This window comes from Chelonia mydas, chromosome 4 (genome assembly GCF_015237465.2).
Source record: "Chelonia mydas isolate rCheMyd1 chromosome 4, rCheMyd1.pri.v2, whole genome shotgun sequence".
Lineage (NCBI taxonomy): Eukaryota > Metazoa > Chordata > Testudines > Cheloniidae > Chelonia > Chelonia mydas.
This window is the reverse complement of record NC_057852.1, coordinates 29,082,536-29,098,060: the sequence shown is the minus strand read 5'-3', so window position 1 is coordinate 29,098,060 and position 15,525 is coordinate 29,082,536. Positions and strand designations below refer to the sequence as shown.

Genomic DNA, 15,525 nt, shown 5'->3' with positions numbered 1-15,525 from the left:
ATTGTACATCGCTACTTCTGACCTGAGCATCTAGCCAAAAACTCAGGGTCTAATAGGTCGTTCCAGTTCAGAGGGAAAATTGGTGACATTGAGGCCTGATCTACATTAGGAACTTACATCGGCATAGCTACATCTCTCAGGGGTGTGAAAAATCCATGCCCCTGAAAGATGTAGCTAGACTGACCTGACCCCCGGGGTAGACAGTGCTAGGTCGACAGTAGAATTCGTCCGTTGTTCTAGCTACCACCTCTCAGGGAGGTGGATTACCTATGACAATGCGAGAACCCCTCCCATCAGCGTAAGTACTGTCCACGCTGAAGTGCTACAGCGGCGCAGCTGCAGTGTTTTAGATGTAGACATACCCTCAGGTATTTCTTTGAGGCAGTTTTATTTACGAAGAATGTACCAAGTCCTGTGTCTCTGAATGCAGCACGAATCAAAGTAACAAGAAATAGTTTCTATTGCTCACAGACCCAAGCTTCTTTTCAGGCAGCACTCCTGACCCAAATAACTTCTCCCCAGGTTTCTTCCAGGGTCCCATGCCATGCTTTCAGCTGCACCTACAGTGACTTTTGTGGTCTTCCCCTGTGTGTGGGTATGTGTCTCTCTCTCCTCTGTGTTTCTGTGTGTTCTGCCTTTGCCCTTCACCCTGACCCAACACACGCACACACTTACCCAGACAATACGCAGCAAAACACCTCTGCCCACTCAGCCCAAAACTCCTGGGCAGGATGAGATCCACTTTTGTCTTGTGTGGAGGGCCTTGTGATTAACTTATCCTGACAGTACTGGTAATAGAAGGGTGTGTTCATGCCCAATCTCAAGGAGCTTTTAACTCTGTTTTACCCAGCTCATACCTTGGCCATCCCTCTGTACAGGGGTGAATTTTGCCCATGCTGAATAAATTGTATCAAAAAAGATAAATGAAGATTATGTTCTCCCACTGATCCTCCATTGTGGAATATACATGTTCCCCAGAACAATCTGTTCTCCCAGCAACTAAATACGAGTAGAGTATTTAGACTTGGGTTGCTGCCAGTAGTGAGGCAGCTCTTGGAACATGTGATCCCTGTGGGATTACAGCTGTATGTGGGGTTACCAGACAAACTGGTGGTTGATGTCAGAACAAGATGCCTGGCTGCCTCCCTCCTTGTTTCTCCCACTCACCTGATTATTCTGCACAGCTTGCTGAGTGTATTTATGGTTGAATGTCTCCGCAGATGAAGGATTACTGCAAGTCTGGCTTTCCTTTCGGTCTCTGATCAGAGGCTTTTATTAATATTATTGTAATAACTTCATATTATTGCTTCTATGATAACAGAACCATTAGTGGAACCTGCTGCAACTACCATTCTCATTATCTCCTATAATAAGCCCCTACATGTTAAGAGGGTTTTGTTTGTTTGTTTTAAGACCTCAGGTCAAAATTCAGTGTACAAGGTTACAGAGCCTGGAGCAATTAAAATAAAAATGAAAACAAAAAGAAAAGTTTGTTTAAAAATCTGTTTGCCTTTTAAGTTACGGGGATTCAGAAATGATCAGAGGTTTCAGAGGCTTTGTGTAACTCTTGCACCATAATTTTAAAAAGCTTTTTTAAAATTATTTAAATGAAAGTTTGCAAATCGTTAGTTTCTATTATAGACTAGACTTCCATATTAATTTTAAAATATGTGATCCTGTGTGCAGAATGAGCGAGGTACAGGCAGTTCAGCCTTACCTCAAAATTTCTAGGCTTTCCAGAATATAGCCTGAACCTTAAGGTGCAATTATGGCTCTTATCGGCTTGAGTCATGCTGGAGGGGGGATGCAGAATGGTGGGGCCTGGAAACCCAGGCATTATGCCTTTGGAGAGAGGCAAGGTGCACTCCTTGTTATACGCCTGCTCAACGGGTGGGGCCAGTGTTGCCTGCAGCACAGCTATTTGGATGAAATACATACATGAAGCAGGGAAGGGGCGAAGGCCCCAACCTGAAATCCCCCCCCCCCCGATGCTGCTGCCTCCCCTTGTGTTTCTTAGCTCCCTGGGCCCCTGTAGGGGTATTCTGGGAGGGGAAAGTGCTCTAGCAAACTGAGGCAGGGGGAGCATAGTTTAATTCTGTAATGTTGTACAAATGTACTTTTTGGTATCAATATTATGTTTACAAAACTGGTTTTAGAATAAGACCTAAACCTACCCCAAAAAAATGAAGGGGGGGGGAAGTAGCTCATGTGCTGTTGGGTTACAGCGACTTGCAGTCCACTTGCCCATTTAGCTAAGCGTGGCTCCAGGACCCAATCCTGCAGAGTGTGGAATACCTAAAGAAGTCACTGAGTTCTGAGCGGAGCTTGACAGTGGGATAAAATCCAGAAGGCCTTGGAATTTGGGTGCCTGAAGCTAGACATCTTAATTCATATTTAGACACCTAAATAAGTGATCAGCTTTTCAGAGGTGCTGAGCACCTGCTGCTCTCTCTGAAGTCACTGGTTACTGCTGGTGTTCAACATGAAAATCAGGCCTCAGGGGGATGTCTACACTGCAATAAAACACCCGTGTCAGCTGACTTGGGCTTGCAGGGCTGTAAAATGTCAGTGTTGACATTGAAAAAATTGGGTTTGTTTAGTCTGGGTGTTTTATTGCAGTGTACACATACCCCAGGCGTCTGGACAGAGATTCTGGAGAAGGGCTCTCTCTGGGAAGACTGGAGGAAATACAGAGACTGTACATATTTGAAGCATACACTCCCAAAGGCTGACATGGTCTAGGTACAAAATTTGCACCAGTTTAAATGTATAGGTTTTTAAAAATGGTTTGTTAAATCCCTTGTGTGGACACTCTTCCATAGGTTTATAGCTGGCTCTTATAGACTTTGCATAAGTCAGAAAGGGAGTATTGTGTTGCCATCGGGTACCTGCTGTTTTTATCCAATAGGTAACGTCTTGCCTTTTGTTAGATTAAGGTATGAACACAAAATATAAATTATCCACTCGATCGTGACAACTTAAATTCTGTTTCATTGTTGTTCAATGACCTTCAGCTCTGCTGCTTCACGGGGTGCGTCACGGGATCATTTTAGACTCACCTCAAGTGCAAATCTCATTATTATACAAGTAGCCCTGACCCTGTATCAAGCATATGAGAACTGAAATAAAGGCGAGAATAGACATTTAGTTGTACATTTAACGATCTCCGGATATTGTACTTTCTAAGCAGCAGGATAAATCCTCCCAATGGCAGAGAATGAAGCAATTGACCCTTGTAGCAGGGTGCTGGTGCAGAAGCACCTAATTAGCCCCTGCCCAGTCAGCTCCAATCCAGGGAAACCGATTGGGGCTGATGGAAAAGGCCTGATGCTGGCCTGAGGATTGGTAACACCTGCTGACCTGAGAAGCCAAGGGCTATAAAGGCTCGGAGGGAGCCAGAAGGGGGTGTGTGGCAAGGGAGACATCAGTCAGGGAGGGAGCTAGAGGCCTCCTAGCTGAAGGCTGACCCTGCCTGTGAGGGAGGTAACCCTCTAAAGCTTGTATATAGATGGACACTGGTGGTGGGACAACATTAAGTAAATAAAGACACAGGTGTTGCACAACCCTGAGGCCTCTCCGAGCCTTACTGGGGAGGGCAAACAGGCCCCAGGAAGAGGGGCGGGCCATGAACCCTGTTACAACCCTATTATTAATTTCTATCTGTAAAACTTGTATAAGATCAAACCATGTGACTGTCAGGTGTTTAGCTGTAGAATTGACACAGACTTTACCAGGAATCCAGTTTCTCTGTTCTGACCAGATTGTACTCAGCACAGGAATGGGGTAGGGGCGGAAGTGGCTCTAAGCTATTTTTCCGTTTCCCTGATCCTGGAAAAAGGGCCTGAGGCTATTTTGGCCACTGGTATGGCTTAGTGAGGCCTCAAGGCTGCTCTAAATTATGCTAGTAGTAACAACCCCTTAGGGGCTGGCTGGCAAAGGATTGCCAGAGTGGGAGGTGCTCCAGCTACACACTCTACACTAATGGGGCTGAGAGCAAGTAAGGTGTAAGGTGTAAAGTTGGGGGCGGGAGGGCGGGCAGATAGGTGGGTGTTGAGGATCAAGCATGCTGTTTGTATTGGATCAATGCTCATTTGACTGCCTTCTTTTCAGATCCGACTACCAGTGTAATAACCTCAGAACATAGCAAGGGTCATCAAACCACATCTAATGTTGATGGGTCACCTCCAACTCTGGTAACAGGAACCAACGCAATAGTCCTCAAGGCTGACGCTATAAGTAAGTGATGAGTCCCTGCATCATCAGTCACACCGTGTTCTGAAACAGAACCATTTCTCTGAAACAGCCATGCTCAGCGTGAAATGTCAATTACAGTTTGCATTACAGTTAGTATGGGTGAACTTCAAAAGATTCAGAGTTTTCCCCAGTCAATGAAATTAAAGGCTGTAATTTATAAAATGAGCTGGAAAGACTAACTTCAGCCACATACAGTTGTTCTGTGGCATTCACTGCTACAGGAGGTCATTGAGTCAAATACTGTGACTAGAATTTAAAGTGAAAAACAACTATAATGTTTATGATCACTAACAACCCTACAAACTGGTTCACTGTCAAGCTGGAAGGGCATATCAAGTGGGGTCCGACAGGGATCAGTTGTGGATCTGGTTCTGTTCAATATCTTCATCAATGATTTAGATAATGGTAGAGAGAGTACACTTATAAAGTTTGCAGATGATACCAAACTGGGAGGCATTGCATGTGCTTTGGAGGATAGGATTAAAATTCAAAACGATCTGGACAAACTGGAGAAATGGTTTCATGTAAATAGGATGAAATTCAATAAGGACAAAGTCAAAGTGTACCATTTAGGAAGGAACAATCAGCTGTACACACACATAATGGGAAATAATTGCCTAGGAAGGACTACTGCAGAAAGGGATCTGGAGGTCATAATGGAGCACAACCTAAATATGAGTCAACAGTCTAACACTGTTGTGGGGTGGGGGGGGGGGCAGGCAGGCAGGGGGAAGGGGAAAGCAAACATCATTCTGGGATGTGCAAGTATTAGCAGGAGTGTTGTAAGCAAGATATGAGAATTAATTCTTCTGCTCTACTCTGCCCTGATTAGGCCTCACTGGAATATTGTGTCCAGGTCTGGGTGCCAGATTTCAGGAAAGATGTGGACAAATTGGAGAAAGTCCAGAGAAGAGCAACAAAAATGATTAAAGATCTAGAAAACTTGACCTTTGAGGGAAGACTGAAAAAATTGGGTTTGTTTAGTCTGGAGAAGAGAAGACTGAGAGGTGACATGACAAGTTTTCAAGTACATACAAGGTTGTTACAAGGAGAAGAGAGGAAAAAATGTTCTCCTTAACCCCTGAGGATAGGACAAGAAGCAATGGGTTTAAATTGCAGCAAGGGAGGTTTAGGTTGGACATTAGGAAAAACTTCCAAACTGGCAGGATGCTTAAGCACTGGAACAAATTGCCTGGGGCGGTTCTGGAAGCTCCATCACTGGAGATTTTTAAGAGCAGGGGAGACAAATACCTGTCAGGGATGGTCTAGATAATACTTAGTCCTGCCTTGAGTGCAAGGGACTGGATTAGATGACCTCTTGAGATCCCTTCCAGTCCTACAATTCTATGATTCTGTGAAACTAAGATAATGCTATAAGATAATGCTATAACCAAAAGATGTTGTTCAGGGTATAAAATGATCATCTGTGAGGTCATGAAGACATTCATTTTCCACAACCTACAAATAGCATGGTACAACTGGCTGGTGTGGAGGTTTCATCTTTGAATCATTAGGCAGTGGCCATGGCTGAAGGTTGATGACAGACTAGATCAGGGGTGGGCAAACTACGGCCTGCAGGCCAGATCCAGCGCCTCAGGGCTTTAGATCCGGCCCGTGGGATTGCCCCCCGTGGTGCCGCAGGCCCTGCGCTGGCACCACGTCCATGGGGCCCGGGGGGAGGGGGCAAAGGCGGAGGGCTCCGTGCGTTGCCCTTGCGTTGCCCTCCCCCCCCCCCCACAGCTCCCATTGGCTGGGAACTGGGAACCTCAGCCAATGGGAGCTTTGGGAGAGGTACCTGGAGGCATGGAAAGGGCAGCGCGCGGAGCCCTGTGTTCCCCCCTCCCCCAGAGGCCGCACAGGGACGTGGTTCCGGCTGCTTCCCAGACTGGCATGGCGTGGGGCCAGGGCATGTGGCTGCCCTCCAAAACTGAAGAAGTAAACTACAGGCTATTGAGGCTATTTAGGTAGAGGACCTTTGAGAATACAATGGAGAGAGTTTAGTTACTGGTCTCTTTCACCATCTGTCAATCTTCTAACCATCTCTGAATTGATTGAGTCAGGTATTTTCAAACCAAACTGGGGTCAGTTGTGCCAAAAAAAGTGTTTTGCTCACCACCCAACAAGGATTTAGTGCCACCAATGTTGTACTTCACTTTTCAATGATGAATCTGGAAGTCTTCCCAGATTATTTATACAGAGCATCTGCCCCTCTAATTTACAGCCCCAAAGGATGAGGTTGACTAGGAACAGACAGAACAACTACAGTATCTGTTACTCCTGCCTTTCTTCCCATCTCTCTTTCTGTAAAACCACTGTGCATGACCCCACCTCCAAACACCTGTCTGTTGGCTGAATATTTAGAGAATACAAACTAAAAACATCTACTGTGTTGGCCACCTGAACATGTGGGTTTATATACCACAGCTGAGGCACCTCCAGAACAAACAGGCCAGTTGTTTGACTGGATACTTGAGATGGAAGGAAAAGAGAGAGGGTAGGAATCTCTTCACTATTCTCTGTTTTCTTGTTTCTATTTTGGCAGAATGTAGATCTCATCTGGAAAAGATGCTTCATACTTGTGCAGCTTTAATAATGGTCATGAGTTAGGTGATTTTTGTAATCCCTGGATAAGGTGTGCTGCTAAAGTGGGGAATATCCCTTTAAATAGTTTGAGTGTCCTCTAATGGCCTTCACTGGCTGTGTCTGTAGTGACCAGAGATCTGTCAAAACAGCAGTGTGCATTATTCATAGATTCCAAAGCCAGAAGGGACCATTGTGATTATCTAGTCTGACCTCCCACATAGCACAGACCAAAGAACTTCCCCCAAAATAATTCCAAGAGCATGTCTTTTAGAAAAACATCTGATCTCAATTTAAAAATTGCCAGTGAAGGAGAATCTACTACGACCCTTGATAAGTTGTTCCAATGGTTAATTACGCTCATTTTTTTAAAAAATTAATCTTACCTCCAGTCTGAATTTGTCTAGCTTCAACTTCCAGCCATTAGATCATGTTATACCTTTCTCTGATAGACTGAAGAGCTGTTAAATATTTGTTTCCCATGTAAATACTTATAGACAGTAATGAATTCACCCCTTAACTGTCTCTGTGTTAAGCTAAATAGATAGATCCTGTTGCCCAGGCAGCATGGAGGAGGAAACTGAAGCATTCAGCAGAGGTCTTTGTGATGGATCTCAAGGCTCCAACCCTTCTGCTGAACTCTATGTGTGTCAATATGAGGCCACATGATGGGATTTCTCTTTTTTTCAATTTGCTTTTTTAAAAACCTAGGAAATTACACAAAAAACTGCATAAGTACAAGGAGGCCAAAATAAGGTTGCATTTCCTGACTCCTGTGTGCTTGACTTTGCAACGTTAGTAATGTTCTTTAAAAGTAGGGTTTGTGGGAGAAGTAATATGTAGGTAGCTCTGTATGTTTATTTTGATCCCACTCTTCCCATATGATTATTACATTTGTGGTGTAGATACAAACACACAACAGCAGTCATTCTATTTTTTAGGGAGCATATTCTGGCTAATAATACTAATGTTTATAACCAATAGCACTTATGTAGTGTTTCAGACATTCGGTAAATAAATTTAACACTTGTATGATAAGTAATATCTTCATTTTATAGAGGGGCAGTGTAAGAACCAGAGGATGAGTGAACTCTTCAGGATTACACTTGGAATAATTGACCGTTATGCAGAGGGCCAGCACAGGGTATAGCATAGAAAGCACAGCACAGGGGCAAAAGTGACTTTACACACCTCCAGGATTCTGGTCTGCTCTGGGGCTGATTTAGCCCCTGGTATCATTTAGAGTAGCCAGAGGACTGCTCTGAATTATGGCAGCTTTCCCTCAAGCAGCATGTGGGCTGCTTCACCATCCAGAAGAGTTGGAGTGCAGAGCATGCGCCAGTCTCTCTTGCAGTCTACCTCTCCTTACAGATTCCCCCAGGATAAAATCAGAGAACTGCAGTCCCCAATATCACCCTGCAAGGAAAGAGCCTTAAAAAAACAGATGGGCCTTTCACTAAACACAATATTGGCTGGTTCTGTCAGACAATTGGAGGAAGAGAATTCCAGAACTGAGAGCTCACCAGAGCCCTGCCTTTGAACTCCAAACAATCCTAGTTTGAGGCTGTTAGCAAAAACATCCTAGCTCCTCTCAACTGCCAGGGTAGCACATGAGGAAAGAGGCAGTTTCTAAGGGAATCAGGCCCAACTCATGTAGGACTTTCATGGTCAAAATTAACACCTTGAATTGCACCCAGGTCAAACTGGAAGCTTCTAAAAGCTTTGGAGAACAGCTGCTATCTGGTTGTTGTTTTTCACACAAATAATTTATCAAGCCTCATATCCTGCACCAGCTGTAGCTTCTGAATATTCATTAAAGGTAGCCCCCTTTCAATAAGCCAGTTTGGAGACCACCAAGACAAGGATGATGACAATGAGGTGCACACCAGATAGAAACAGTCACAGTCAGCTAGCCCCTGGTTTGGGGAAGCCTGTGTCACACTAAAAGGTCAGCATTCCACTGCCAGTATGTAAAAGGAGAGAGTTTCAAAGAGGAGTTTGGTGCCCAACTCCCATTGACTTGCACAATTCACCTGTGAGAGGGTTTAGCACTGTGTCATAAAGAGCACTGTTGGGTGTGATGACAATCTGTGGCTCCAAATCTGAAATATTCATTAGCCTTCTTAATTTCCAAAGGTGTGATAGTCTAGACATGGCACAGCAGCCTTCTAACAAGAATCGGAATTACTGTACCGCACAATTACTGAAGTAAATGTTGCATCTGACAGTAAGCATTATGCATGACGCATTGTAAGGTCCATTTCTTCTTCATTAATGATGCACCTTACTCCTGCTGCTCTGAAGACTACTAGCCAAAATCACTAAGATAATTAATGAATATTCATTTTTAAAAGGGTTTATGACACTTGAGGGTCTGGAGTAACTCTTTACCTGTCACAATGAGGCACTTCAGTTTGTTTTAGGAAGACACTTAAGGTGTTTGCCAGTTAAATACCAGCTATCTATTGAAAGGCACTTACTCAAGTTGTAGTCTCAGAACTTTTTAGGAATATATTAGTTGCAGCAAATAGGCCCTTGGCTACAGCCAAGCGGCACATAGCACCAGTGGCTTTACACTTCTCTGATCCAGCTGATGCTGTGCAAGGTCACTTCCACCCCGCCCAGTCCCATAAAAGTAGGAGATCTGTTATTCTCACACCAGCTAGGAGTCAGTTGGCAGTTATGGAGGGGATCGGGCAAGGAAGAACAAGGGTTACAGCAATATGGTCACATGAGATGGTCAGAGGTGGACAGGAGCTCTTAGATCACTGAGAACATAATGATTAAACTTTTACTGCTCTTGCTCTTAAGCTAAGATTAAGCAATTAGAACTGTTTTCTTTCTTTAAAAAAAAAACCTGCACTGTACAGAGTGCCTAATATTATCTTCTAAAAACAAGTCTGAGGGCTAAAATTTTCTGAGGAACAGAGCAGACTGAAAGCCCCCAGCAGCTCCATACCATGCAGGAGAGATCTCTGTCTGTCCATAACATGGCTAGAAAGCAGAATCACTGGGCCCAGGAGGGGCAAGTACTGCTGTTTCTCAGAGTTTCACTGCGCAGATTGTAGGTAGCAGAAACATAGAGGAAGAAGTGGGGGACAAAAGGTGTCGGTAGGGGCTATTTGTTTTCTATTTAGATACTGTTTTTTTTCAAATGTACGTGCTTTTATTTTTTGCTCCCCCTTTTTTGCTACCGCTCCAGTGTATTCTGTTGTAATACAGACTTAACCTGAAAGACAGTGTGTATGTAACCGGGTAATTCTACAATAAGTAACCTCCACGTATTCTGAACAACTTGGCGCTAGGGATCTAAACTCTCTTAAAACAAGAGGTTGAAATTCACACCCTGTACTATGAGCGAACCCAAAGCCGATGTACTACTCAAATCCTCAAAATAGGCCTGGTCCTGGCATTCTGCATAGGGTGAATTTCGTCCTTAGAGAAATCATACCTACCCCCATGTATCTTCTGGGCCACACATGCCTTCTTTGTAGAATCTATTGGTCTGACCAGAGCTCCTTCTGCTGAGCCTGGAAAGAAGACAGAAGCTATCATGTTGAACAGAATCGAAGAGAATCACAGAGTAACCAGAGCCTTACATCTCAGCACTGCTTTGTGTTACTGCAGTGATGCACGGTGGTGTGGACCCATGATGCTGCAAAAATAGCAATGCAATACCCGGAGAGCCTACCCCAATTACTTTGTAGCTCACTCGCATGCCATTCACTGAATAAGTGGCTATCTCGCTCCTCATAAATAAGTCCTACTGATTTAGTATTTTTCCAGCTGTATCTTTCTAACCATCATGCAAAAAAGCTTTACCTCCCTTAGTGAAAAATGTTCACTGCAGCTGGGACGGCATTAAATTTAAAGCCTGTTCCCCCATCATATAACAGCATATAGCAAAACTTTTTCAAACAAACAAAGTTTCAAATTCTTTAAAGCAACACCAGCTTTTGGGGTTTAATAGTTTCTAAGGCATGCAAGCAGTTTCCTCCAAGTATCCGTTCAGTACAGTGCTGCTAATCTTAAAGCAACTGCTAACCATAGTTTTCTTTTTGTCTTTTTATAGGCCCACACAAGAAATCAACATCAACACCAAGTAAGTCTGAAAAAAGGACCTAGTCCTTACACATTCATTAAAGGGAATTGAATGCAGGGAAGGGAGAACAGAATGAAAAAGGAAGCATACATATAAAGGACACCAGGAAGCTCCAGGGAGAGAGAATGAGTTCAAAGTATAGCACTGAAATGGACAGGAGACACATATTTGTTGCTGCAAGAAGTGGTTTCCCCTGATAATTCAACTGAACATAATATTACAGCAGGAGACACTGAAAACATACAGGGTACAGGCACAAAATTAAAGATATCTAACAAGGCTAAAGAGAGATTAGGTTGCAGCGGAAAATTGATACAAGAATAAAATATTTGCCAAGATATTCTAAGATGCTTATTATAGTCACTGTTAATTCTTTTATCGTGTTTCTTTTAATTAGCCAGTACTGGCAGATCTCAGGGGACAACGGTTTTCTGTGCCAGTCCCTCAGCTGGTATTGTCCTTTCGAATGCTCTTTGGAGTTATCAGAGAGCAGGCTCTTCGGTACTGTGTTCTTTTGTCTCTTCCAGTTCTTTCTAGCACTTCCCCTCCTGCAACCAGGAGGACTAACCCTCTCCCCATACTCCAAGACTTGCATAGATCATTTTCTATGTGTTTAAACATCTTCCAAATTCACATTCAGGATGGGGAGTACAGGTGGGTGGGCCTGGTGTGGGGGAGAATTTCAACTAATGAAACTGATAATTGAGCACAAGTTTGTATTCCTTGACCCATTTTATCCTCTTAATAGAGATTCCTTTTAACTGTTGCAGTTCTCACTGAGAGTCTCATATACATAAAATGCCATGTGATTTAGTCTACTGGTTCCTGTAAATAGTTTATTCTTCAGTCAGTCAGTCACATAAGTGGGTGTTTCTATGCATCATTTAATGAAGTGAGCTAGAAAAAAATACAAGAATGAATTAAAATCCTTAGCTTCTCACCTGAGAACACACATGCCGAGTTCTGGGGACCACATTTACTGTGACAAGCCTTTCTGTTTAATTAGTTTCTGTTACTGGATTTAAACAGTATCCACGATCAGTTGAATTTGTGCTTTCTGTTTGCTTGCCTAATTCTTGCTATAGCAAGTACAGGTAATGTAATGAATGTTTTGATAATATTCCTCTGAGAAATCTGAAGAGATAGCACTGAATTATGAAAGTTATTAGAATTATCTCAGGCTCTTTATGATGGCTTATGAATTCCATTCTTGCATTTTCACTTCCCAGCAGACAGACACCCTGGGAGAGGTAACTTGTACTTTGCAGAGATAAGGGCCTTAGACAATGATTGTCTATATTATATTATAGCTCTTAAAGGTGCCAACCAAGATCAGGGCCCCATTGTGCTAGGCACTGTACCAATACATAGTAAGCAATAATCCTTGCCACAAAGATCTTAAAATCCTAGACAAGACAGAAATAGGATGGGAAGGGAAACAGAGAGAGGAAGTGACTTTCCCAAGGTCACACAACCAGTCAGTACCAGAGCTGGGAACAGAATCCAGATATCATAACTCCCAGTCTAGTTGCTGCCAACCAGACATGTAGCATGTTAAACATTCTCATGAATGGTTTCAGAGTAACAGCCGTGTTAGTCTGTATTCGCAAAAAGAAAAGGAGTACTTGTGGCACCTTAGAGACTAACCAATTTATTTGAGCATGAGCTTTCATGAGCTACAGCTCACTTCATCGGATGAAGTGAGCTATAGCTCACGAAAGCAATTGGTTAGTCTCTAAGGTGCCACAAGTACTCATTCTCATGAATATCTGTTGTTTCTAGTTATCTGGAAAATGCAACAAACCTGTAGAGAAGCAATCCTGCCCCTTCAGCTGTAGGCAAGCTACTATTTTATAATTGAGCAGATCAGTATGTTCTGAACACAGGGTTATGGGCAACCTAAAAAGAATAGATTAAAAACTGAAGCTTCCCTCAGGACTGGCTTTGAGTTTGAAATTAGTACAGCATGGGACAGCCCATGCTCTAAGGTTTAGCTGGGTCTGACACTCAGTTTGTTACTACAATTCTATGCTATCCCTACATATTTACAGTACCAATATAAGAAAATGATAGTCTAGAGTTTAAGGCACTGGACTGGGCCTCAGGCCCTTTGAGTTAAGTTTCTGGCTCTGCCACAGATTTCCTCTGACCCTTGGAAAAGTGACTTAATCTCTATGTGTGCCTCAATTTCCACCTGTAAAATGGGGCTTTCCTTTTTCTCACTCTATTTAGATTATAAGCACTTTGGGATAAGGACTATCTATTACTGTGTGTGTGTCTGCATGTGCAGTATAATGGGACTCCATCTTGAATGGGGCCTCTAGGGGCTACCATAACATAACTAAAAAAGTAGTAACTATACTATGTGCTGTACATAACCCTACTATATACTCTGTCTGTGGCACATAACAGGCTAGTCTCCTGTGGGCTGTGTAATACTTTGGTCTACTTTTGGTTGTTGGGTTTAGTGTGAGGGTGGTGTTGGTGGCCTGTGATATACAGGAGGTCAGGTGAGTCGATCTATTGGTCCTTTCTGGCCTTCAGCTCTATGACTCTATGTGCTATTAGTTCTATTGAATCCACCTTTCTCTTTTTTTACTCCATTGTAGGAGAGCTATTTCTTATCTTGTATCTGTATGTAAATCCTACGTAAATGCTATGCTTTACCACTGTTTTATTATTGTTAGGCACCTAACGCTTTGTTTACACAGGCCATTTGCCTAGGTTGTACGCTCAGTTGCAGCAATTGCGCATGCGGTTCTAGGTGCACAATACCACGTCTTGTGTGACTCAGAACTCCTTTTTTTTTTTAAAAATGTTGTCGTGTGTGCAGTGAAATGTAAGCATGGAAGCACAGCTGTTTGCTTTTTCTTTCAAATTCTTTCAAATTCAGTGATTTTGTTTTTCTTTAATCTTTCTGCAGTGAGGTAATAAATTACTTGGGTAATTGATACCTGACTCAGATTCAGATTAGTGCCCAAAGGTAGAAAACAGTGCTTAGAACACAGATCCTGGAAAATCCCTAGAGAACTCCTCATGCTGATTAAACTAACCAACCATTTCTGTCTATAAACACAGCAGAGAGAGCATTCATCTCCCACTAAAACACTTGACTCTCAAGAAAGTGGTTAAAGTTCAGAAGTTTCAGCCTGTCGTGGTGTTGTTGGTTTCTGCCTGTGGATTCTTTTAGTCAGACTTACAGTGCATGTCCCTGATTCCTGATGAGTATTTTCTCCTAGCCCACAGCAAATTCCCCTCAGCTAGACTCCTTCCCATTGCAGAGCCCAGGTTACCAAAGCAATTTCTCAGCCCAAATGATACCTTTTCTGTTCTTTAGAACACATATGTCAGTGGGGAGGAAGGGAAGGAGCCATGCTCCTATTCCAGGACGAGTTGCATAAAATTAAATAGGGGGGTGCTATCACAAAACAAGGTTTGAATTAACCTGAGAGATAATTACTTTCTTTGTCAATAGGTCAAGGCAAATCTGGTAGCAATGACAAACAAGCGGATACTGACCAATATTCCAGTGAGTACATATGTTTCTTCGTTCTCCGTCTTTAGAATTTGCTGATAGAAACTGTTTGATTTTAGGTGAGTGATCAGCAATGAAACTAGCAGCCTTATCTCAGTCCTTCCTGGATCATGGACCCATTACTAAACCAGTTGAACTGTCTCTGTTATAAGGCTTTACTCACAGAGAAGCAGGGCTTAATGAGCACTGAGCTAACACTACTCTCGACTCAGAGCAGTGCAATTATTCCCAGGGACTGAGGGCAATGGGACATGAGTGAAAAAACCTCAACTCAGTTGCTCGTACTGAGTGATGATGTGAGGAAATGCATAACTAAATTGTTCACCTTTCACAAACCTTTCATTTAGCACTGAGAGAGCCAGTCAAGGCACAGGGTAAATGTGTGTAGTCCTAGGCTGTATTCTCCAAACTTCTTCAAGCAATTGGTATGAGGGTGCTACTCCCTTTCTTGTATATGATAAAACACATGTACATCTTGTAGGGAAGCGCTATTGCAGGTCTGGTTTCTGATCTCCTTTCTAATATTTACTCAGCTGTATACAAATTCAGTTTTCTCTAAGATCTAACCTTCGCTCCAGTACAGATATAACTATATTTTAAATCACCTCAAGAAACATTTTGGAAAGGATCAACTCCATCCTTGGTGGAGCCATAAAGATGCTACATCCCCATTTTATCCCCCTACCATGGAGGCCCTTCTGAGTGGCCGCCATCTTTTTTTATCTAGATCAGCTCTTCCTTTGGATCCAAGCAGTATCACTGCTAGTGCTTCGCCTGTCAGAAAGACTGCTACTGAATAATGCAAAGTATCCCCCCACTTCCCCAGAGTCTGAACCTATTGCTTCTTCACCACTCTTAGCCTGGAGAGAGCTGGCGGTGTTCTGGGAACTAAAGCCAGGTTTCCCAGAATCCAGACAATGCCACTGTTTAATCAGTGAGAGAGGTTGCTGTTGAATTGATGCAGTGCTCTATCAGCTTGAGGAGTGCTAGTGTATGTCTGGGAATCTCCCACGTTGCAGGGCAGAGAACCCTCCTTTAGGCCACCAGGCTAGCC

The 15,525-nt window shown here is 43.2% G+C and overlaps 1 protein-coding gene across 7 annotated transcripts in view; it reads left to right on the top strand.

The window, feature by feature from the left end:
• The window catches only part of EMCN (endomucin), an 87,188-nt gene that overhangs the window by 40,683 nt on the left and 30,980 nt on the right, over nucleotides 1–15,525 (top strand). For all 7 annotated transcript variants that reach the window (XR_006290435.1, XR_006290434.1, XR_006290433.1 and 4 more), the window contains 3 exons: nucleotides 4,111–4,236; nucleotides 10,907–10,936; nucleotides 14,412–14,465. Coding sequence is in view for 3 of the 7 variants with exons in the window: in XM_043545514.1 (XP_043401449.1) it covers nucleotides 4,111–4,236; nucleotides 10,907–10,936; nucleotides 14,412–14,465 (210 nt within the window). In the remaining 4 variants the exon portion in view is untranslated. The remainder of the gene's footprint in view (nucleotides 1–4,110; nucleotides 4,237–10,906; nucleotides 10,937–14,411; nucleotides 14,466–15,525) is intronic.